A 24,762-nucleotide genomic window follows, 5' to 3' on the forward strand; every position below is an offset into this window, starting at 1 on the left:
CACGATCAATAGTAGAACTATCTAACCAGCACACCTTCTTCTCCAATTTCAAACATTATCAATAGTCATTATCATAACAATGGTCATTATCAACTCCATGACCCAATCCGTATACTAATGAGTCCGGGCTCCAGACATCCTGGTCATTGTCGCAACAATGATCATTGTCAACTCAATCCGTATACCAAGGATTCCTATCTCCCAGGCTTCTAACAATGATCATTGTCAACTCCATGACTCAATCCGCATAGCTTCATGGCTTCATATCATTGTCATAACAATGGTCATTGTCATCTCCATGACTCAATCCGTATACCAATGGTGCCTGGCTCTTGGTCATTGTCATGACAACGGTCATTGTCAACTCAATGACTTAGTCCGCATAACAATGGACTCGGCTCCATGGCTTTATGGCTTCAACTCAATGACTTAATCGATCAAATTTATATAACCTGCGGCTGCAACTCGGTCAAGGTGGCAACGCAACCACGTAGCCGGAGTCGGCTATAAATACGGCCGTTGCATGCCAGTCAGCCTGCCCAATCGCCATCAGTTCAGAATGGAAGATCATTCGCAATCCCAAATCTACTCACCGGAGAATGCCGATTCCCAAAATCTATCGCCGTCCGACCCCATGAACCATCCTCCTCCACCCCACCGACTCATCGACTTCCTCACTGAGCCAACACCCCAGCTCCCCGCCGACGCCGAGAGGGACTACAAGCGATATTGCAAGATGGCCAACGGCTTCGTACCTGTCCTCCTCACCATCTCCTTCGCTCTTATCGTGACGATCCCCAGCCCGATGGATCCCGACTGGGTTATCCTTCACGCCACCGACCATGCCCTCACCTTCACTAGCCTCATCAGCTGCTTCGGCCTCTTCTTTTATTACCTCGGGAGGCAACCCAGCACTGAGCTGGCGAAAGTGCAGGGGACGGTGATGAGCTTCTCGGCGGTGCTCCTTGTGCTCTCTGCCCTCTCCCGCTTGGCACTCCTGTTTCCATGCCAACTACTCTTAGCAATGATGGCGATCGTCGTTATGCTTATCGGCCTGCTCTTTCTCCTACTTCATTTTATTTGATGGCGGCAATAGTCGTTATGCTATCGACCTACCCTTTCTCCTACTAATTTTACTTAACTAAGCACACAAAATTTAAGCGACATGATTGAAAACGCAGCAGTTCTACTACTGTTCTACAACCAAAAGGGAAAACAAAAGCTCCGTGCTCATTTGCTCAATCGTGTTCTACGATGGATCGAAATAGCAGCTATAAAGGAGCTCTGATTAAATAACTCCTTCCTCTGTTCAAGGTTAATTTCTGTTCATGGTCATCGTGTGGGTTTTAGCTAGAAGATTTCAGTCATTTGCGTGTAATATGTTTGATTTCTGAATCATGAAAACTGAGGTTGTGGATCTTTTGATGAGATTGAGATAGACACCTTATGTAGTTCAATCGATCAAAGGAATCAAAGAAAAATACAATACAATACAATGCAATTGAATTAGTGTATTTAAGTGTAGCTTCTACGATCTCAACTCTGTTTTTTTCTCCTCAGCTTTATTCAATTATCGTCATCTCTGTTTCTCATTCTCGTCAACTGACATGAGATAGAACTTTTTCTTCATCCTCTAATAAAGATAAACAGTGCAAAATATACATATCAAATAGTGCAAATTACTAAATTTATGATGGTTGAGTTTTTTAGCGAAAGATATACCACCGTTAAAATTTAGGGATCATATAAAGAGAATGATATTTGATTCCCTTGTTTAATTTTTGTTGTTAAAATAATTTGGTTATCGATGAAATTCAATTATGATATTTTCTTATATTTGTGTACACATTAATTAATTTGAGAAATATCGTTAAAATTGGACCTTGAATAAATATAAGGTTTATTCATTAAGATATATTGATTGAGAAGCATTATACAATGTAATGCATGGAAAATAATACTCATTATAAGTACTCAACTTGGTTTTGATATGATCAACCGAGTTAAGTTAGGTCCTGCGTCTTTTGATTCTTTATGTTTAAGTGTGCAAGAACTTAAGAATACAAGAAATCAAGCAGAAGATGCGATGACTAAGAAGGATGACATGGGAAGCGAGTCGATGAGATCGGTGCATCTGAAGGATGAAAAGCTATGGAATAGTACATCGATGGACAAAAAGGACGTGCGCTAGACCATTTGAGGGATGAGAACCCGGAAGAAAGTCTGCTCGAGGAGAAGGTCGGAATTGGATTCGAGTGAGCTTAACTCTGGATGACCGAAGCATCACCTATGCGAAAAAAGTTTTAAAAAGTCAACTCTAAAGTTGACTTTGGATCTACTAGCCGTCGAAGTGGAGGCGCTTCCAAGGAGCATGGAGGCACCCTCGTGCCTTAAGAAGGAAGCACCCTACTAGATCATAGAGACACACTCACATCTCCCTTGGAGGCGCCCTGGATCAACCAAGACACCTCCCATCAACTAGAATCGTTGGTTAACCATTGGAATTCGGATAAAATTTTATCCACACTGAAGGCGCCTCCACTTGATCTGAGGTATCTCTAGGCCATGTCAGCACAATGATAACCAGGAGGCTATAAAAATCTCCTTGGAGGTAGGAATTAAATATCAACAATTGTATTCATTTTTCTAGTCACTTCTGAGTTTGTCAAAATGTGTAAGAGACTACTTCACCTTCATCATAGGAGTTTTTATAAGTTGAGTTTTTTTATTACCTTAGATTAACAATCATCTTGGTTATAACCAAGTAAACTTTTTTGCCTTCTTATGTTGTGTTAAGTTGTTGTTTTTATGTTAGTTATTTGTTTTTACTAATATTGTGTCCTTGCTAAGTTCAAATAGCAAGAGAATTTTCTTACTTTTTTTCAGGACTATTCACTTCCTCTCTAGCCGACCTCACCTGGACCTACACTTGCGTTTAGATAATCTATCGTCATGATTCATGTATCTTGTACACTCATATAGTGAATGATGAGGTACATATGTGCCAAGTGAGAGAATGTTGGAAATATTTTATCTTGATTACAAATCTTTCCTTATTAAGTGACACATATTTGTTAAGATTTTATTTATGCACAATCTTTTGTCTTAATTAAGGGGTCATATATTGTAAGATTTAGATGTGCATAATTAATAGAAATCTTACCTTAATATGTATATCATATATTTTTATATGGTATGATTATCTCGTCATGATTTATCACAATATTAAGAATTGACTCAATGATGGTAAATATTGGTAATGAGTCCCTATAAATAATGACTTTTAGGGTCACTAAATATACACATCAAGAATAACAACATTATCTATAGAAGAGGTTTGAAGTGTTTAGAAGACTCTAAAGTATTAAGCAACAAAAGTTGTGTTTAACCGTTCTTCAAATATCAATGGCTAGAGGTAACAATTGATTTATTTGTCCACATCTGGTTATCATGTTTATTTAGTAAAAAAATATAATTTAAATTTATAGCATATAGATCATGTAAGTACCCCGAGTAAATTTTGATGTGATCAACTAGGTTAAGTTAGGTTATGTTGTATTTGATCCTTGTGTATAAGTGTGCAAGAACTTAGGAACACAAAAAGTCAAGCGAAAACGCAATGAATGAGAAAGATGGCACATGAAACGAGCTAACGAACTCAATGCATCCGAGGGATGAAAAGTTGTGGAACAGTACACTGATAGAGAGAGAAGGATACACGCGACATTTCTGAGGGACGAGAAGTTAGAGTGGAAAACTGCTTGAGGAGAAAGCCGGAGTTGAGATCAAGTGAGCTCAACTCTGGATGGCCAAAGAATCATCTAAGCGACCAAAGTGGAAGACAAGACAAGTCAACACTATGTTGACTTATCCAGGCACCTGGACCATGCCCATGTGCTCAGACTCCGGGCGCCCGGACAAGCTCCGGGCGCCTGGACTCCCCTAGGTGCCTCTTCGAACATACGTTGCTGGGGATGATGTTTTGGTCCACATCAATAGCACTTCGAGCACTCGAACTGGTCCAAGCTCCTGGACAAGAATCAATTTTTATCATGACACCATTAAGTAGCCATTGCAAGCACATAAGGCACACAGTTGGGAGCGCCCAGAGTGATATGGGTGATATGACTCCTTGATCTCCACAAGATCTTCTCAATGCAAGATATGGGTGATATGGCCCCTTGATATAGCGATGGGACACTCTTCTTACCAAAACATGACATCTTGTTAGAAGTGCATCATCTCCTTTAACAACAACGGACGTGACACATCATTCCTTCGTGCTATAAAAAGCCTCGCCCCAGTGGACTAAGGTTTGTTGGATACTCATTACTACATAAATTCATGTTTCATTATTCTCTTACACTATTTGGCCAAATAAAACTTGACCGGCTCCTATAATTTGATCAGCAGCCCGACTTCAAATGGCAAACATTTTATTGATTAACAACTCTAATAAGCCATTTAATCTGCTATCCAATCGGTAGCTCTAGTCGACAACTCAATCATCCCAAGTACCTTATCCATCTTATTTGGCAGTTTGAGATTATCCGGTCAAGTCATCTTAATAAATAAGTCTCAACTTGAATTTTAGAAATTTAAAATCAAACTATGTACTTATCCTTACAACAGGCAAAATGACATTACTACATAGTGTCCCTTGATATAGCGATGGGATACTCTTCTTACCAAAACATGACATCTTGTTAGAAGTGCATCATCTCCTTTGACAACAACGGATGTGACACATCATTCCTTCGTGCTATAAAAAGCCTCGCCCCAGCGGACTAAGGTTGGTTGGATACTTATTACTACATAAATTCATGTTTCATTATTCTCTTACACTATTTGGCCAAATAAAACTTGACCGGCTCCTATAATTTGATCAGCAGCCCGGCTTCAAATGGCAAACATTTTATTGATTAACAACTCTAATAAGCCATTTAATCTGCTATCCAATCGGTAGCTCTAGCTGACAACTCAATCATCCCAAGTACCTTATCCATCTTATTTGACAGTTTGAGATTATCCGATCAAGTCATCTTAATAAATAAGTCTCAACTTGAATTTTAGAAATTTAAATTCAGACTATGTACTTATCCTTATAACAGGCAAAATGACTCTCGTGTCTCTCAACCAAATTATAAGTAGGGTCCCCACTCATACAACGACCTTCCGATCCGCAAAAACCTAGACTCTCACATCTCTCATTCAAGTTATAAATGTGACCCCACACATCCAACGAACTTTCAGTCGATAAAAATTCTGATTTTCACATCTTTCAATCGGATTATAAGTGTGATCCTCGTGCGTCCAATGATCTTATAACTAAATATGATAATATCGTATGTCTCAGCCGTGATTGTTGGTATTTCAAGAAGAGAATTGAAACACATGGAGGAAGAGTACCAGAGAATATCCTCGGTGCCAGCTAAACTCATCAATTCTTCTCTTACTAGCTATTCACACCCAAGACACTACCTTTATTACTATTGGATAACCGAATTGAGCCCACTCGCCATATGACCATGTAAACCTTTATAATATTGTCCCTTCGAATGGGTCGGGTGGTTAGCACATGAGGTGTTGCCACAAATGAAGTCTGAGGTTTGAATCTCGGTAAAACCGAGATACATGTCTCTCTTATGTGCTAGTCATTATTTCAAAGACTAGTAGCCGTCCGTGATTTACCTCTTCCGTGTTGGCCCTGAGACGAGTTGACAGGAGGGTGCTAGAGGCAGCGTATTCACCTTTTTACCACCAATGTAAACCTTTATAATATCGATATTGTTTTTTTATATTCCAAAAGTTTACCTTCAAAGGCATTCGTGAAATTAGTGGAGCCCACATTGGCCGATGGACGAGACATATAACGATACATTTGTTCTCAAAATTTCCATTTTTGGAAAATGCTATAAATAAAAAATAATTATTAATTCCAAAATTAATTTTAGTTGGACATAAAATTAGACTAAGCCCGAATTATGAAGACAACCAACTTAGTCGTCAATCATACGTTAATTTGAACAGACCAACATATGTTATATAGTTAATGAACTATTAATGCGAATTAACGATTGCAGAATGATAAATTAACTTATCGATAATTTATGGACAAAATAAAATTAAAAAAAATAGTAGGTGTAGTTATTAAACATAGAGAATAAGAATCCTACCGAAGCCATTAAGAGTTAGGACACATCTAATACCTTCTCTTTTATATCATCTTCAAACAAGGAATAAACCTCTCATTTTCAAACAAGGAAACAAATAGTGATGCTTTTGAAGTCCTTTGACCATGAATTAGAGAAATCAGTATTAACACAACAATCCATGAAAATTTAAGTTTATTTTGCTTAATTTAAGATGGATTTTTAATTAATTTTGATTAAAGTTTGATGAAACTATATTTCACGAGCCAACAACAAGCTCATGGCTTACTCACGAGCCGCGGCTTGCTCATGAGCTTGCAATTGTCATTGTGAGCTAGCTAGGCTGCGAGGATTGTTACTTGTGTGCTTATGACTAGTTATTGACCTTGTCTTAAGGATATGTCGCCACTAACTAAAAAATTATTGGTAATTGACTTCTGTTACTTTTTCTTTCCTATTTTTTACACAATGATTTTTTTTCTACATCCCTCTATTATGGAAGGGGGCGTTAGGGTTCAGAAGAAGGATCCCTTCTCAGTTCCTTGATAAAATTAGTATGAAGAGGGATTTTATGTAAAATATCTAATTTCTTTTATCATTATTGGAAAGGGCAATAGCGCCTTGAGAAAAAAACAAATGTAAGCAAACTTCTTTAGGGCTGAAATGAAATTTTGCCTAATTGTCAAACAAACAACTGCACCCTCAAAATAAGGAAAAATACAGGAGGAGACTTATAATTGAATAAACTATTTCTTTCCTTCTTGCTATTCTGGAGGGGTTAGCGTTGCCGATGGCGAGACTCGCGAGCCACGATTCTTCTCCTTCTCCTTCTCCTCCAGTTTTTGGAGGGGTATTATTTTTGGTGGATTTTTGACTGCAAATTAATAAAAAATAATAATATTTCATATTTTTTTGATGTATTTTTTATTTGATCCAATGGTATGAACTCGAGGTTAAGCAATCATTACTAGATGAGCTATTTTAGGAATTAATACTTTGATTTTTCAAAAGGCGTAGAAGGTAAAAATAAATAAAATCATTTAAATTCATGAAATTTATCATTTTAAAATATATTAAAGTTTTAAAATCATCTCAACTACCTTAACATGTGAACTCTAAAATTTATAAGGGTATTTTGAAAGTAAACTAAACTGTAAGGACTAAAGTGAAATGATCAAAGTAAAGTAATACCTGGTAGAGGATTCGGGGCAGAAGGTGATGGAATAGGCCTGCGCTCCTCCGGCGGCGGAGCAGGTGAAGGTGGAGGTGGCGTCGTCGAAGGCATAGCTGTAGGACCGCGGGCACGCCGCCTTGAACATCTGCGCGTACGCCGACGGCCGGCACGTCTGCGGGTTCCCAAACTCCCCGCTGCAGCAGAACTCCGGCTGCCCGAACGCGTCGCACGCGCTGCGGCACGCCGCGCCATCCCCCGCCCTGAGCTCCGCCGGGCACCGCCGGTTTATGTCCGCCAAGCACCCAGTAGACGGACACTCCCCGCCCGCCGCTTCCACCACCACCGGCAGGTTGTACCCATCCACCAGGCTCACGTCGTAGAAATCCTTCTCCCCGCCGAGCGTGAACTCTACCAGAGTGGCGGGCGGCGCCGCCCCCGAACCAGCGCACTCCACCCTGCCAGTCCCGCAGTCGCCGGTGCCGCATGAGCCGTTACCGTAAGCGTCGAAAACACAGCCGGTGCGAGCCCAGAAGCGGCCGGACCAACCGGAGGAGGCGTAAAGGGCCCTGCTTTCGCCCGCGGCGAGCTCGAATCCGGTGCTCTCCAGCGGAGAGCTACCGGAGCTCGACAGGACGCCTGGCCAAATGGTGTCGCCGCAGTGGTTCACGAAGGAGAACGTCGCCGCGCCTTCCCCTGCGCAATCAAACCACGTATTCCGCCATTAAAATCGCAGCCACTCAACTCAAATCCTTCACAAAATCCACAGATTACCTGAAACAAATCGCAGAAACAGAACAGAGAAGAAAAGGATCGGATGGCGAGACATTGAGCGATCGCCGATCGCGAATGATTAAGAAGCAACAAAGATTATTTGGTTCGGAAGGCGATGAAGAACGGAAGGAAGTGGAGATTGGCGGCGACTTCTTCGCCATGGCGTTGAGGATTTATACGCGAAGGGGAAGGAAAGCAAGAGGCCGAGGGTTAAACCGTGGGGTTAAAGTTTAAACACGGTTCTAATGACATTAATGGAAGACAGTGAGGATTAGCGCGTAATAAGGAGTGAATTATTTGATCATGGATTCTTGGATCTTGTTTACAAGAGGGGAGAGGATAGGAGAGGAGAGGAGAGAAACAAAATGCTTCCCTTTTTCTTGTTTACTTATCTTAAGCAATTGAACGTAGTATTTGTTTATTTACATCGTCAAAAAGGTTTTTTTCCTTCATATTTTGTCCTTTTATTGTCGAAAAGGTTTAATTTTATCGTCTTAAATAAAAAAAGAGGTAATAAGCACATCTCATCATTAAAGATAATCACTTATATCAAAAGTCAAAAAAATAATTATCTCTCTCCATGACAAATGTGGCAAAAAATAATATACTGCTAAATTGGTAAAAGTAATTGCATAAAGACATGTGAATAATATAGACTAATGTTAGAGGCGTTTAAGGGATAAGCCGATAAGGTCACTAAAGGAAGAGTACTATTTGAAATGGACGTAAGGTCACCTTTCGCGTATAATGTTAGTTAATGTTTACGTTGAGTTGATTATTATACGATACATTTATAGAAATAAATAAAAATTAATTTTTAATAAAGTCGATAAAAATATATTTTTATATAATGACTTGCTTAGTGTTTTCTGATTTATTTCTCTACGTATAACTATTAGACTATAGGATTGTGAGGCGTATAATAAATAGTAATTTAAAAGAATACCTAATATTTAATAGTCCATTGTTGCGAAGATATATCTCTACTCTCAGTTATTTAAACCTCAAGTGGTATATAAAAAAAATGCATAAAAGAAACATTATCTAGTTAAATATTATGCACTATAAATAAAAAAAGGAAAAAAATAATGAATTTAAGATATTTAAATTCATTAAGGTAGAATATCGAAAAATAATCAGTATAGATTAATAAAAAAAAATTGAGAGTGCTCCTGTACCCGCGTAAGAAAACACAGATCAGAAGGAGCGTCTGGAGATTTTAGCAAAATTTGAGAGTGCTCTTGTAGTCACTCGGAATATTTTGTTTAAATGATTGGAAGAGCGTCAGCCGTCCGTTGAAAAGTCTGGATTCTCGCATGGCGGCCACGTGTGTAAAAGACGGTCGCCGAGATGGGACCGGAGAATGTCAAACTTCGTCCTCGCGAAGCTTTCCCGAACGCTGTGTCCTCCCACAACTTTACCGACGCTACAATTGGTCAATGACTGCGGGGCCCTGAACGAATCGGGTGCTGTTCCGTCCTTTACTATTTCTTCGACTTCCGGCCGAAGGATCTTCCCTTTTTTACCCAAGTTTCCACCGAGGGAAGAAAAATGGAAAGATATTAGAGAATTAAAAAAAAAAACAAAAATAAAAATTTTCATCAGAAGGCACGGTGCGATGCAACCTCACGCTCGCTCATTGGCCGAGTATAAGGATATTAAGGATGAATGAAGTCACGGTACGTTGGAAAATTAAATGCTTTGCATGCAAGCAATCTGCCGTGTAAAGCTGCATGGAGTGGATAAGTGATGACGCAGGCAAATCCTTCTCTTTTTTTGCCAGTCTGTTAAAAAAAAAATTGAAAGCTTTAGAGAAGCTTCCTTCTTCTTCTTGTTTCCTGTGCTGTCACCTCGCACTATTAATCGCTCGAGGTCTCTTATCAGAATGTAAACGAGGGAGCAGTGATAGGTCAAAGGAAAGGCAAAGGGGGAAGAAGCTTATCATCTTTCCTTTGCTGAGACAAAGTGAGAGGGGATTGACCTCAGAATGGATTAGGGTTTGGAAAGAGAGGGAATTGAATAGGGAAAGGTGTGTGTGACCACGGTGGCTGGGGGTATAAAGGTGCGTAAAAGGCGAAAAGGGTGAGATGGATTGGTCGAGTTGGGATCGTGTCGGCTGTGGTTGCCGCTGCTTGCTCTTTTTTGGTGCGGGGGTAGGGTGACCTGGACTCGGGGAGGATGGCAATACCAAATTTGTCTTTTTGTTGTTGTAGGAATTATATTTTCTTTAGCTAATAAGATAATATATTATTTTTTAAAAAATAATCGAGGTATCATAAAAGTGAATGTCAATGGCCTGACGGCCCTGACCCACGAACCGCCCACCAGGTAAAAATCCTGAAATGGATGAGCAGGCCTAGAATGTATGGCTCACCGGGTTGTGTCCCTAGACTATTTCACTCAGACCTTCACTGAAGATCAAGGAGTTCACTCATCAATTTCTTCTCTCCTTTTTTTTCAGAAAAAGAAATCATATATGCTATGTTTAGATTTTGTACCACAATCCTGAACTCGCCCGCTCCAGATCGAGAAATAAGGCAGAATGAGGATGAATATCCGCCTGAATGAGTCGAAATGATTAAGGGTGAATAAGAAGAGTGCACTTGACCAGACAAAGAAATAGGACAGAACGAGGATCTGAACAAGTGACAAGAATCAACACTGAAGTTGCAACCTTTATAGCTTTAAGTTCACATAGGTTCAGTAATCAGTAGAACAGGCAATAAATCTGCTAAAATTCAGTAGCAACAAGCGAAGAGTGAATGTAAGATAAATGTTTTGAACACATTTAGTATATACGAGAAAATGTAAACAGAGCAGGGAAAAAACTTCAAATTTGACAAGAGAAAAAAAAATCAACAGAACTACTGGATTATCTGCAGATGAAGACGGATGCAACTAAACAGTCCGTGTCATGGATATTGAAACTCAAGATGAGTATTTTCCTCACTATGCCTAGAGTGGGATCTGGATTTCAGTAGTAGACACCAGATAATTACCTACCAGTAAACTTAAACATACTAGAACAATCAAAGCTACAATTCATTACCAACAAAATACTCATTAGCAAAAGGTCATCCATCACATTCGAACAATTACTCTAATAGAATTCAAAATTCAAAGTTACCAATGTATTTGAAATATATGGCAGTAAATGTTTAGCAACCACAACAATCAAGCCAGTCAAGGTAATATCAAACCACTATTATATGATATGAAACAAGAAATAGCAATCAGAATTTTCAGGAGAGAAGCTGCAGGAGAATTTCAAAAAAGGCCATCAGTTACTAATCAAGTCTTCACTGAGAACAGACAAGAATACAAAAGGTATATAAAAGGAAAAATGACAACAGATATTCCAAAATGAATATTCAAAAAGCAATTTCCTTCTTCAAGAGTTCACGCTTCTATCATGCATGAATAATGACAAACGGGAAAAAGAAAACAACAAAAAGTTTCTTTGGATCATGCAAGAAGCAAGGGAAAAAAAAGGAATCAACCTACACAACTCATGACTTGTGGAATGTAGTTGTCTAATTCTTCTTTGAGAGTAGAGGTTCAAAATCACGCATGGAAATTGTAAAAAAGGTAAAAAAGCAATTAACATATAAAACAAATCCCTTCAAGGGAAAGGATTCTTACGTGAGAGGACTAAAATGGTGACATGGAAAATTTAAAAGAGAAAAAAACAATTAGCATTTACAAACATAGTTGTTTCTGCAATGAAATTCAAATCTAAAACCATGGCATGAAAAGTAAAAGAAAAAAAAAATCAACCAACCAAAACACCTTTTTTCTCTTGCTTGTGCCATAACAAAGATAATTCAATAGAAGTCTAGAGGTAACAAATAACAAGGTTCAAAAGAAGCTAATTACTATGCATAATGCATCACAACCACGTAAGATTCCAGCGTCAAAACAAAGCCAAGTACATAGACAAACACAATAAAGAATACAGCATTATCAATAAAGGAATCTCCTTTATAACAACCCCATAAGAACCAAACATCACTTCAGCATCTTACTCAAGCAAAGCGTGTTCATCTAAAGCTACTGGTGCATGTTATTGCTGTATTTAAACTAATACAACCTGTGAAGAAATTCATTCAAGCAGTAAACAACTTCATGAATTATCAATGAAGCTTGTTACAGTTAATACAAGTTTAAGCACGTTAACATCCCGTGTCAAAATTTTAGCTTTCACAAAACTCGTATGAAAACTAGAATTGATTAAATTATAGTTCATGTGAACAAACAATGTGTATAGAAACAGCAAGAAGATCACAATGAAAAAGTAGAACAAACAATATACGGCAGCATAATGTATATATCTTAAGAAAAAAAGATGAAGACTAGCAGCAGTCTATACATCATCCAAACTTTGTTTGCAGAACCCAAAATAAGACACAATCCATCAAGACCAGCGAAAAGACCAAACATAGAGAAGGGGCAAACATCCCACAGCACAAAAAAAAGTAACCCAGCATGAAGCCTATGGAACCATTATAGCAGATAAGCAAAATGCTAAGGAGACGAAGCAAGAAAGAGATCACCACTCAATTCTTGCCGGGACATTCCCGAGCGAAGTGCCCCATTTCACCGCAGTTGTAGCAGGATCGATCACCCCCGCTGCCTCCGCCGGAGTACCTTCCACCGCCACCGCCACCTGCACCTCCTCCTCCTCCGCTGCCCTGGTAACAGTCCCTCGCCAGATGGCCAGTTTCGCCACAGTTGTAGCAAGCCCCGCCACCGCCGCCGCCGCCGCCGCCGCCACCGCCACCACCGCCACCGCCTCCTTGGTAGCAATCTCTAGCTATATGACCAGATTCGCCGCAGGTGTAGCATGCGCCACCACCGCCGCCACCATATCCACCCCCACCTCCACCGTATCCACCACCGCCCCCACCATATCCACCACCGCCCCTACCCCTCCCACCGCCACTCCTACTCCCACCGTTGAAACCGTACCCTCCACCACCGTACCCCCCACCTCCTCCGCGCGATCCACCACCGCGGCCGCCGCCGAACCCGTCCCTGCGTCCGCCCCCGTTCCCGCCGCCCTGGACGTTAGATCCGTCGGGTCCAGTGACATCAACGGCCTTAGTGCGTCCGTCCTCGCTCTCGGAGATCGAGAACTCAACAGCCTCGCCCTCCACAAGGGTGCGGAAGCCATCGGACTTGATGGAGGACTGGTGGACGAAGAGATCCTCCCCGCCGTCGTCCGGGGTGATGAATCCGAACCCCTTGACGTCGTTGAACCACTTCACCATGCCCTTCGATCGGTTGCTTTCCTGCGCCATGGAAGCCGTCGTCGACCTCGCCGAAACCCTAACGCGCGCGACAGAAAGGGCGAGCGAAAGAGAGGCGTCTCTCTCTCTAATACTTTATCGAGGCGCTTTGGCGTGAGGGCCGCGTCCACGAGGCGACGCCATCAAGATCTTCATCGGACGGTGGATCGAGAAGGTAGGCGAAATTCCTACGGTCCGATGAGATGGGTATGTTTTGGGGAAGCGTGGCCTTAATGAGCTGGCGTTGGAGAGGAAGATGGTTGTGATTGGTCGAAGTGGAGCCTTTAATGGGCTTAATTAAACTCAACTTCATCATGTTAATATTTAAATTTAACTAAATATTAGTTAAAAAAAAGTCTTATGAAATTTAAATTTTAATCTTTGTATTTATTTCTATTAAATCGTTTCTAAATTTATGTTAATTTTCTTTGTATTATTTCGATTTAATTATCATTATAAATAACAACTTGAAAGAATATAACAAATGATAATTTTTATTTATTTATTTATTTTTGATATGCGTATTAAAGAATTGATGCAAAAGCATCTCCTCATGAAAGGAGATAGGCAAAAAGGAGAAACCGTGTGTTTTAATACTTTTTCCAAGGAAGCATAAGAGTCCATGACTTGGAACTATTATTTTCTAGCATCAATAGAAACAAAAGGAGTGGAGAATCCTATGCCCACTTTCCATAGAAGTAAACTAGAGTTTGCAGTGCAAGATTGTCCAACTAAGATTCGATGCTAGTTCCCACTGAACACAGCTTGAGCCTGATCAGTCGATTTTCGTAGTGTTTCGGGCTAGACTTGGCTCGGTCTGTTATGACTTCAAGCCAGCTGCTCCCCAAAAGTCTTATGATATGCTGTGAATCCTTGCTTACAGTTTTAAAATGCAGTAAATCAACTACTATCGCATCATTCAAATTTCACAGAGAAGTGTAATGCTTCTATTTCCATCTGCACGAGTGTTTCAGGCGATTACTACAAATAAGGATTGCAACCCTTTCATTGTTCTTCGCAGAGGGAGAGCTGTCTTATTTACTGCCAGAATCGGCAACTCCTGAAGTATCTATTCTTTTGTGGGAATAGATTTGGCGACACTTCAATGTCCAGAGGTTCTCTTTCTACGCCTACCTGAACATGATACAAGTAAAAATAATAATTGTTTTGTGATTCTTTTCATGAATCAGAGTAGAGATCCATATCGAAAACAAACTATTATAATGCACCTTTTATTCAATCTAAAACTAGTACCAACTGTGAGTAGAGATCCATATCGAAAACAAACTATTATAATGCAATTTTTATTCAATCTAAAACTAGTACCAACTGTGAGTGTGAGTAAGCTTATGTTTTGAAACAGTTCAATTGTTCTGCCATAGATGGGGCAAATCATGATCTTGTGCTTCACCATGCAATTTAGAGAAGCTAGAAGAAATTCAAAACTTAAAACTCAGGGTATTCTTCAGCTAGAAGGTTGCAATGCAGACATGTTTTGTTGCCTCTGTTCAACAGTCATTCTACATATGTTCTACGAAATTGGAATTGAGCAGATGAGTTCTAGAAACGGAACGTTAGCAGAGAAAATCATTAAGTGTTGACTAATTTGTAAAATTTCTAAAGAACAGGAACTTGTTCAGGTACAGAATTTCGCTTTTTGCTTGGTCAGTGCACTAATGGAAGCAGCATTAGCAGAAGAAGAGGAGCTTACCATTCGTTCCTTTGCTCCAAAGGACCTGGGAATCTATGGTGGAAAGGTATTTATCATCCAGGCGTTTCCATGTCTTGATTGATTTCACCCCTCCCCACTCACCATTCACTGTCTTCTCCAGGTACGCCGACACCACCCTCGCTCTTCTTGACCACCCCGCCTTTCCATACGCATGGTAACCAAACCCACCAGCATAGCAAAGGTGAATACCAGTCAGCTTTCCACAAAAGTCATTCAGGTGATCATGCCCAGTGAAAACGGCCTTAACATCCCTGGCCTCTAGCAATGTTGAGAAAAACCCAGAATTGATTGATGCAGAGCTGATACCCTCTTGCTTCACCCCTGTAAAATTGGATGCATCAAAGCTGCTGAATTCTGGCAATGGGATGTGGAAGTAGACGAGGCCTGGCGCGCCCTCCTTCTGTGCACTTGGTTTCCTCATATACTCTTTCTGCAAAATATCTGAATGCTTCAAATGCATGTGCCATCGACGACTAAACAGGTTGTTATAAAATTCCAAAGTGATCAAAATGCGATCACTTCAAACCAAGGTTCTCAGGCATGCCGTTTTGAATCCGGAACATCACTCAATTGGGTTAATAATCAATAGTAACAAACTTAGTTCTAACATGATATACTTGTAGGAACTTTGAGATTTCTGAAGCAGATACCATAACTTGTAATATGCAATAACAATATAAAAATAACTACATGGCTCATCGCATGATGAATGTGAATCATAATATAGCAAGGGTCCTATTTGTTTGAATACCTGCAGGCGTGAGGAGGTTTGCTTAAACCAAACTTGCTGGGAGGCTTTGATCCAGCCATACCCAGGAACGGAGGGGACAGTGGAGTAATCACCACTGTCAAGGAAGTAGAGATTGAGTACTGATTTGTTGGACAGTGATGAGCCCTCCGCACCATAAATCTCCAAATTATAGTTACCAAAGCCATCAATATCGAAGCTATTTGGGTTGAGCTTCGAAAGAGTATAGGGCATACTGACAATGTGGCGCATCACACCCTCGCGGGATAGGGTAGACTCCTGGTCATGGTTACCCAAGACAGCTGCCCATGGGAGCTTGAGACTGACTGCTGGCTCAAATGACATATCCAAAGATTTGGCAGCATCAGTTGCATCAAAGCCAAATATGTTGTCACCTGTTCAGTGCAGTCAATGCATTCAGCCATACATATACAGAGAATCAATTTGAATACCTTATTAATGATATAGCCAACATTTTTTCGCTAGGTATACCAGGTCACAATCTTGAAGGTTATTGCTACTTTAATCAAAGGTCATTCAAGATTTTATCAAAATGACCTATTCCTTATTTATGATCGATAGGAGGGTTTATTGTGGAAAATATCTACTTGCGCTGGGAAAGACAAATCCGTGGGAAAGTCTGTTACAATGGGCAATTCTGTTCCTTAATCACTGATCAAATTTTGTCATCAGTGAACCGAATGTTGCATGTGGGTTAACAGTACTTAAAGAACGATGCATAACATTGATCTCACGTAGCATGAAGTATTAAGGTATTATGTTGTGAAATTGATACGAGTAGTAGATACTTTTGAAAATAAAGAACTTTTTAGTAAGCTCAAATAATTTTGCATTTGCATACATTTACTTTTTACAAAGTTCAACTACTTTTATATATATTGGTAAATCACTTTGTGCGGAAATGTTGTTTCTGGCATTTTTAGCACACTCAATGCTTGAAATAAAATTTATTTGGTATACTTTCTTGTATAAAAATACTATTTTGGCAATTTTTTTGTTCATCAAGTTGTTTCACCAAATTGCTCGTAAAACCTGTGCTGGACATTTTTGAAGATGGCATTTTGGTATAATGGGTTGTGAAGGAGTGTGGTCTGGACATTTTTTGAACAATCGACACTGAACTCTAATTTCTGCATCAGTGGAGCCTGGTTTGAGATTGGAAAAGACTAAGCTGCTACTTTTTTTTTTTTCAAAATTTAAACATGAATGTCCTATCACCAATTCAATCCATTGACACAATCTGAACATGGTATCCTTACTAACCAATCCAAAAATTATTTGTTCCAAATTAACCAGGTTAGCTCACATTAGCTCTGAGATAATTTGAAATTCTTTACCTGACCCTAGAACTTCATATTAAGCTAATGTATCGATTTGTCTAATGTCCAAACTCATTTTAGTCCAACCAACCTACGAACTTTAATGACAGTCATCAGCAGAACACTCACTTTACCATCAAGTAGACAAAGTCCCCAAACGCATTTATTTTCCAAGCAACCTACCAACTGTGACTGTGCTAAAGGTTAACAGAAGTGAACAGCAGAGCACGCTTTTACCATGCAGTAGACAAAGCTTCTGATCTCATGTTCTTAATAGCTAATACATCAAAAAGAAAAAAAAAACAATTCTTTTGATCTTATCGATATAAAATTTTAAGATTATTGAATATCCCACTATGATTCAAGCTGTAATGGGGCATATGAAAAGAGGAGTGGTATCCATTGCTTTCATATTCTTCATCAGTAATGGGAACCCTAAATCTGCTAATCCATTTAACAGGACAAAGAAGTGGTTCTCACACCTGGACTAGTATACTCTATCAATCTTAGCAAGAATGTCATTTTCCAGCCATCAACAATCACAGCCGTCCCACAATAAAAAACACTGCCAGTGTGATTTTTCTCGGTAACTCACACAAACACTAGAAACAAAGCGAAAGATAAAATTAAGGTAAAATAGGGGGAAGAATGGGCGTTTTTAGGGAGCGTACCAGTGAACACGACGAGATCTGGAGTCTCGTCTCGGATGACGCGGTAGATGAAGGCGGTGGTGTTGAGATCGGAGCAGGTGGCGGTCTGGTTAGGGAACACGTCGAGGCAGCCGGTGGATCTGCCGTCTGCGTAGTGCATGTCGGCCACCTGGAGTATCTTGAACTCGCCCGGACGACTCCCCTTGAACAGCAGGCGCGGAGCCGGAGCAGGGGAAGCGCGGCCAGCTCCCCTGCCTCCTCCTCCCCTTCGCTGTAGAACAGACGGCGCTCTTCGCAGAGAGATGGAGGCATCTGCGGCCGCTGGTGCGAGGATTAGGACGAGGAGGAGGAGGAGAATGGAGGAGTGGCGGGCCATTTCGCCGGGGAAGGCTCGTCGGCTCGTCGTCGAGGAGTCAAATGAATATTTTACAAAACTGAGATATTTATTTCATGGAATTAATAATACAGCTGTCACTGCGATTTAATTTATTTCATGGTCCTGTTATCAGATTGTACATGGGCCCAAATCTGATAAAGGCCCATTGTGCAATGGGATGAAATCTTACATTTTATATTTTTGGAATTATAGAAAAATTGAAGAAAAAAACAAATTTTAAAAACTATTTTGCAATAAATTTTTTATATTATTTTATGATGAGATATGTTTTGCACACATAACACTCTTGATATGTTTTTCACTATTATATTTGAAAAGTTAGAGAGGGAACTAAATTTTCACTTATAATAATGAATCATGCATATTTTAATAACCCTAGCCCTAATCTAACATTTTAGAATCTTTAGGTGCAATAGTGGGAATACATGGTCTCAAGGTGTTCCAACACCTTGGACAAAATACACAAAAAGGAGGGGAATCCTAGATTTGTAGTATCATGGACCATTTTTATTTTTAAATTGGAAGAGGTGTCAAGTGTGCATAATTGCCCTCCTTCTTCTTTCACCTTTAAATGCCGACGGGATCTCACCTGATCCCCTCTTTGTACAAAAGCCATTATGGCTGACGGGACAATGACACAATAGTTAGATCCTTAAATGAATAATCAAAAACTTTATGATTGAAATTTCAAGTGCGATATATTATAATAAAATTTTCTTCCAATGAAAAATGGACCTAAAGATGTTAGGTATCTGGATAGATTTTTATAAGCGCTTCTTAATTTAATCTAATGACTAATGAAAAATTTTTATAGGGTTAAACTAATCATGTACAGAATTAATCAATTCAAAAAATTGAATATCTGAATTATAAAAAATAATAAAAATTCATTATACTGAATTATATTGCTCATGATTTATCTCTCTTCTAATTGTATGAATTAGACTTGAACAGTCCCGTGTGATGATTTTCATCTTTTAGTGTAATGAGTCAATGCAATGGTTAGTTTGTGTGGGGAATAGAGCTAGGGATCGAAAAGAATGCTAATGAAAATGGATTTTCAATGATTAAGCATCGAATAAGTATCGGCTAATGAAAATCTTGTTTGGATCCTGAGTTGAAAGACATGCATAAGTATTGGATATAAGCAGTCATTGGGGACAATCAGAAATTTCATATTGAGAAGCTGAAATATATGTATTTATTATAAGAGGAGGTGATCCTATCGTTATCTTCCATTCATCTCTCTTTTATTCTTTATTCTTATATCTTATATATTTCTTATATTTAAAAATTGAGAAGGGAATACTGTCGTCATCACCCCTGGCTCTGTCCCTGTTTGCTGTATTTAGGCATATTTGAGTTAATAGGTTAAGTATTTGAAATATATATAATGGAATTTTAATAGACGGTAATTTATATCGAGTTTTATTTCTCAAGTATGTATAGTTGGATGAGCTAATGGATGAAGTCGAGGATAGGGCTGCAAACGAATTGAGTCGGCTCGTGAGTTTTTCAAGTCGGTTCAAAAAAATATTCGATTTGTATTTGAATTTATCAAATTCGAGCCAAATTCGAATATGTTCAAATTTTTTTTCGAACCGAACTCGAATCCAAATTATATTGTTTGAGCCGCTTGTGGATCTTAATATTTATTAATATAAGTTAAATATATATTAAATGAATAAATTTTGAGATTTTCAAATCTATTATTCGAATAATAATTCGAATAATTCATGAATATGTTCGAATATTTTGAGTCGAACTCGAAGCCGAGCCCTTAATTCAAACCGAACTCAAATCAAACATTTTAAAATTTTCAAACTTGGAATTGAGCTCAAACTCAAGTGTATCTATTTCAAATCGAACTTGAACCTTAAATTTTTCTGTACATTTAACTCGATTTAATTTATTTACACCCTTAGTCGAGGAAAAAGTAGGAAAAGACTATAGAAAAAAAATGATGCGGAGAAAGAACTTTTATCACAAATAGTAAAAAGAAAAAGAAAAAAAACATTAGGCTAAGTGTAATGTATCTGAAAGGTGATTTTTTTATTAAAAAAAGCAAGAGAACAAGTATTTTTTCCCCATGATTCAACATAGTTATCTAATGATGATGACGTGGCATCGAGCAGTGCAATCTAGTGTGGATTTCTAGGTGCATGAGATAAGAGTATTTATGTCATGGTTCAGTGCATGGAGACAAGGAAGATCCACATGAGGTAAAAGCAAATCTAGGCCGAGGGGTTAGATTTTTCCTAAATATTTTAATTTGTGGCATCAAAATAAATAAATAAAATTATGGAGGATGCATGTATACTGCATGCAATATCGTAGAGTATTCACATTCAATTTTTTTTTTATAATATCTACCTAATTTAAAATAAATCATCATTTTATTAAATTTAAATAATTATTTTTCACTTATATACTGAATCAATTATCCTAAAAAATTTTATTATCTTTACTTTTTATTTTTTCTCTCTTTTTTTTAATTATTTTTTCTATCTCCCTATGTAATATTTACAGTTCATTACCCAATCTATTTCTTTTAGTTTTTTCCATTTTATCAAATTAAATAATATTCTAATATTTAGAGAATGAATTTTATTCACTAAATTATCTATTCCTTTTATATTTTTTCTCTTTACCAAATTAAATAATATTTTAATATTTAGAGAATAAATTTTATTCCCTAAATTTAAAAAAGTATTATTCACGAAATCTAAATTTAGAGAACATAACTTATAATTTTTTTACTTAAAATATAAAATTTAAGATAAATTTTATTTAAGGAAACTGATATTTTACTTAAAACACACATGTTATCTAAATTATATATTTAGTTTTCCTAATATTCAAATTATGTATCATATTCCTAAAATATTTTTTAGTGTAATTGAGAAGAATAAATCAAATTGAGAGTATATCTTTAAATTTTTACTCTACTAATTTAAAATTTTATTGCTCTCAATTTAGGACATCAAATTCACATTTAAGGTCATAGATATATAAAAGAGATTTTTATGAGTACATTTATTTTAATTTTAAGTGATTGTAGTTCTTTAAGCTTATTCCTCAGTTACATTCAAAACTAACTAATGGATCTTATACTATCTAAAATTTGATAAATCCAGAGATAAATAAGTATGTGCAATGCTAGGATATGTTATTTAATATCATCGGTCCAAAGTATTTATAGAAATTTTATTGTTTACAGTGCTGCCAATTCTAAGATGTGGGACTAAAAAGAATTTTAAATTTCTAATTGATTAATGAGACAAATTTTCGATAATACGCTATAGTTGATTCTTGAATTCTAAATCTCTGATTAATTAATGAGAAAAATTCTAATTATATGTCGTAGTTGAGTTTCGAACTCTAGATAATTGATTGATTAATAAAAAAAATTCTAATAATATACCGAATCTCAAATTTTAGATCCATGATTGAACTCTAGATCTCATCCGTGTGTAGAAATTAATAATAACTCTTGAATTATTTTGGATATGAAAAGAAAAAAAAAACATTAACTTAATTTGATTTTAGGTTTCAAGGGATATATTATTAAATAGTAATATAATACGTAATTAGAATATTATGAAATTTAAATAAGTGATTTAAATAATATCAAAATTTTATGCGATTCAAAAATGCCGTATTACATGATGCATGGATGGGCCATGCCGAGTCAAATCAATAATGTGGATGTCATTTTTGCTCACAGAACAAAGTCAACTGTGTCTTTATTAGGGATGATAATTTTCCCCGCGGGTTTGGAACCCCGCGGGAAAAATTTGAAATGGGGATGGGGATCCTTGATTTTTCGGGGATGGGGCGGGTTTGGGGCGGGTATGAAAATATTATCCCCATCTCTGAACCCGCCCTGAATATTATTATTATTAATATTAATAAATAATAATATGATTTTTTAAAAAAGTATTAATATTAATATTAAAATTTTTGAAAATATTATTAATAATAAAATTATTAATATTGATATTAATATTAATATTATCAATTGACCCAAACAAATCACAGACACTAGAATGACTCATGTCAGGTCAGATTACATGTATTAATATTAATATTGATGATAATATTGATATTAATACATGACAGTTAAACTTTCACCTTCATGGATTGTAATTGATGATACAGTGGCTACCATTTTGGTGTTTATGTGTCTGTGATTTGTTTGGGTTAATATTCTACTGTTTCTGGTGTCTGTGGTTTGTTTGGGTCAATTTGGAAATGGGGCGGGGATAGGGAATCCCCGAACCCGTGGGTTCGGGTTCGGGGAATCCCCGAACCCGAAAATAAAAGAATGGAGCGGGATGGAAATGGCAAACCCGTCCCCGCCCCGCCCCGCCCCGTTGCCATCCCTAGTCTTTATGTATATAACGAACGCATTATGTTGACATGTACGCGCCTTCATGCCCATTGGTGGAGTGAATATTTCTGTTTTATTGTTAAAATACTATTGGAATTAATCATTAATTTTTTTCCTTCTATATTCTTTTTTTTACAAAAAATAGGGTACTCGATTATTTGATAAAATATTATATAGGCATCCATTAATGTAGATATGATTTAAAATTTCTATATTTCTAAACCGTATTTCAACCTGAAAACTTTCTTACTTCGTCTTCCCTTCTTCGATTTAAGGTTTAACTTTTCCTTCCAACGTCGAGTTTAGTTGTTTTTTTACTTTTTTTCATTCGCAAATTTTTTTATTATCTTATTTGCAATATAGTATTTTCCATCATTTTCTTATTTCGAAGACATATTTCCTTATTTCATACACTCTGATAAACTCAGTTTCTTGTATTTTATTTTGTTATTAATGTATTATTAGATGAGTCAAATGAGGAAACTCATAACATCCATTATATTTTAAATAAATATTATTTGATTATGATTAACCGTGTATAACTAGCAGATAAATGCTATAATATTAACGTGTAATAACTAATTGCTAACTTATATAAAATATCATTATCTTATATTTATTTTGCTTATGGATAGTCATAATTAACATGGTCAAAATAATATTTCAACAAGTAAAATAAAAGAAGAAGACTTCACGATATCTACTATATTTTAAAATAAACATTATTTGATCATGATTAATCATGTATATGCTAGCAAGTGGTAGCAGTTAGTTGCTAGCTTCTACAATAATGTCATTATTTTATGTTAATTTTGCTTATTAGAGAGTGATAACCTAGTTAAAACAATATTTCTATTGGTGCAATCATCCTTGAGGTCAAAGTTAACCAGTTTAACTAAGCTCGGGTTTAAGTTTCGATATTTGATAATATGTGAGAGAAAAGTTAAATAGATCAAGAGAGGACCAAATACTTATCTAGGGAAGTCTTAACTAGAGGTAGGGGTGAGCAGTCAACCCGCCAAACCGACCAACCCGCTTATACCAACCCGAACCGAATCGAAAAAAATAATCCGTCGGATATAGGGTCGGATGTAGGGTCCTGATATTGCATTATCTGATCTAGTAGAGTCGGATAATTTTTTATCCCAATTACCGAACCAATCCGATCCGCGATCACCCCTACTTGTAGCAACTACTGTTGATAAAAAAAAATGTGGAACCGCCACATCAGCGACCCCCCTAGAACCGGTCTCACGGATATGGAGGGAGGTAAATAAAGGTACACAGCTGAAAACGCATAGCCGGGACGCTAACCCCAGGCAATGACACCTCGAGGATCGAACCCTGGACCTTTCAGCCACGAAACCATGCGCTCCCAGCTGTGCTACGCCCTGGGGGCAGCAACTACTGTTGATAAGCTGTATACATTATAGCAGCTACTGTCGATAAGCTGCTACATATTATAGTAGCTATTTTCGATTAGCTGCTACAACGTATAATGAGTAATGTCTATTATCATTTTAAAATATTTTATTTTATTTGTTGTACTTATATTTATATTTTATATTTCATTGGATATAGGGTCGGATATCCAAATAACTGACAACCCGTCGGATATCTGATACATAAGAACCGTCGAATATAGGGTCGGATGTAGGTCCTGATATTGCATTATCTAATCTAGTAGGGTCGGATAGTTTTTTACCCCAATAACCGAATCAACCCGACCCGTGATCACCCCTAACTAGAGGTTAGATAATGGAAAATCCTAATTGAGAGTTATACAACGGAAAAACCTAGTGAGTGATGCTAGACAATGGAAGTCCTAGTGGGGCTAGGCAATGAAGACCTAGTTGAGAACTAGGCAATGAAAATCTAGTTGGGAACTAGGCAATGAAAGTCCTAGTAGGCAAGATAGTGAAGACCTAGTTAAAAACTAGACAGTGGAAGTCTTAGCAAGGCTAGGCAAGGGAAAAGTCCAAGTGAGTCAAAGATTGCCAGAATATTTGGTGTTCGGAAGTCCAACAGGAGTTGGTACAAGATGAAAAGTCCAAGTGGGTCAAAGGTTGACCGAACACTTGGTGAAAAAGGTCTGGCAGGTCAAGGGTGACCGAATG

At 37.8% G+C, this 24,762-nt stretch overlaps 3 protein-coding genes across 3 annotated transcripts; all 3 read right to left on the reverse strand.

Annotated features, from left to right (window-relative positions):
• Positions 1 to 6,719: 6,719 nt before the first annotated feature.
• On the reverse strand, positions 6,720 to 8,238 carry LOC122043154 (thaumatin-like protein 1). The gene is made up of 3 exons (XM_042603635.1): positions 8,098 to 8,238; positions 7,344 to 8,019; positions 6,720 to 7,026 (listed from the first exon to the last, which is right to left on the reverse strand). The coding sequence occupies exons 1-3, from the start codon at positions 8,150 to 8,152 to the stop codon at positions 6,855 to 6,857; spliced, it is 903 nt and encodes a 300-aa protein (XP_042459569.1). The 5' UTR covers positions 8,153 to 8,238; the 3' UTR covers positions 6,720 to 6,854.
• Positions 8,239 to 12,392: 4,154 nt separating this feature from the next.
• Positions 12,393 to 13,479, reverse strand: LOC122043155 (glycine-rich protein 2-like). Its single transcript, XM_042603637.1, has one exon. It carries the CDS (start codon positions 13,395 to 13,397, stop codon positions 12,654 to 12,656), a length of 744 nt encoding a protein of 247 aa, XP_042459571.1. The 5' UTR covers positions 13,398 to 13,479; the 3' UTR covers positions 12,393 to 12,653.
• A 478-nt stretch (positions 13,480 to 13,957) lies between these two features.
• Positions 13,958 to 18,297, reverse strand: LOC122043153 (probable inactive purple acid phosphatase 29). The gene is made up of 4 exons (XM_042603634.1): positions 17,877 to 18,297; positions 15,869 to 16,260; positions 15,097 to 15,547; positions 13,958 to 14,519 (listed from the first exon to the last, which is right to left on the reverse strand). The coding sequence occupies exons 1-4, from the start codon at positions 18,229 to 18,231 to the stop codon at positions 14,488 to 14,490; spliced, it is 1,230 nt and encodes a 409-aa protein (XP_042459568.1). The 5' UTR covers positions 18,232 to 18,297; the 3' UTR covers positions 13,958 to 14,487.
• Positions 18,298 to 24,762: the final 6,465 nt, after the last annotated feature.

The sequence above is a fragment of the Zingiber officinale genome, chromosome 2A, assembly GCF_018446385.1.
Source record: "Zingiber officinale cultivar Zhangliang chromosome 2A, Zo_v1.1, whole genome shotgun sequence".
Classification (NCBI taxonomy): Eukaryota; Viridiplantae; Streptophyta; class Magnoliopsida; order Zingiberales; family Zingiberaceae; genus Zingiber; species Zingiber officinale.

Excerpts from the sequence above, each read along its gene's own strand:
- LOC122043154 (XM_042603635.1), bottom strand. The coding sequence starts at position 8,152 with ATGTCTCGCCATCCGATCCTTTTCTTCTCTGTTCTGTTTCTGCGATTT. Across the intron at positions 8,020-8,097 it reads GTTTCTGCGATTTGTTTCAG|GGGAAGGCGCGGCGACGTTC; the intron begins GTAATCTGTGGA and ends TTGATTGCGCAG. Across the intron at positions 7,027-7,343 it reads TGCCCCGAATCCTCTACCAG|TCAAAAATCCACCAAAAATA; the intron begins GTATTACTTTAC and ends ATTAATTTGCAG.
- LOC122043153 (XM_042603634.1), bottom strand. The coding sequence starts at position 18,231 with ATGGCCCGCCACTCCTCCATTCTCCTCCTCCTCCTCGTCCTAATCCTC. Across the intron at positions 16,261-17,876 it reads AGATCTCGTCGTGTTCACTG|GTGACAACATATTTGGCTTT; the intron begins GTACGCTCCCTA and ends TGCACTGAACAG. Across the intron at positions 15,548-15,868 it reads AAACCTCCTCACGCCTGCAG|AAAGAGTATATGAGGAAACC; the intron begins GTATTCAAACAA and ends GATATTTTGCAG.
- LOC122043155 (XM_042603637.1), bottom strand. The coding sequence starts at position 13,397 with ATGGCGCAGGAAAGCAACCGATCGAAGGGCATGGTGAAGTGGTTCAAC.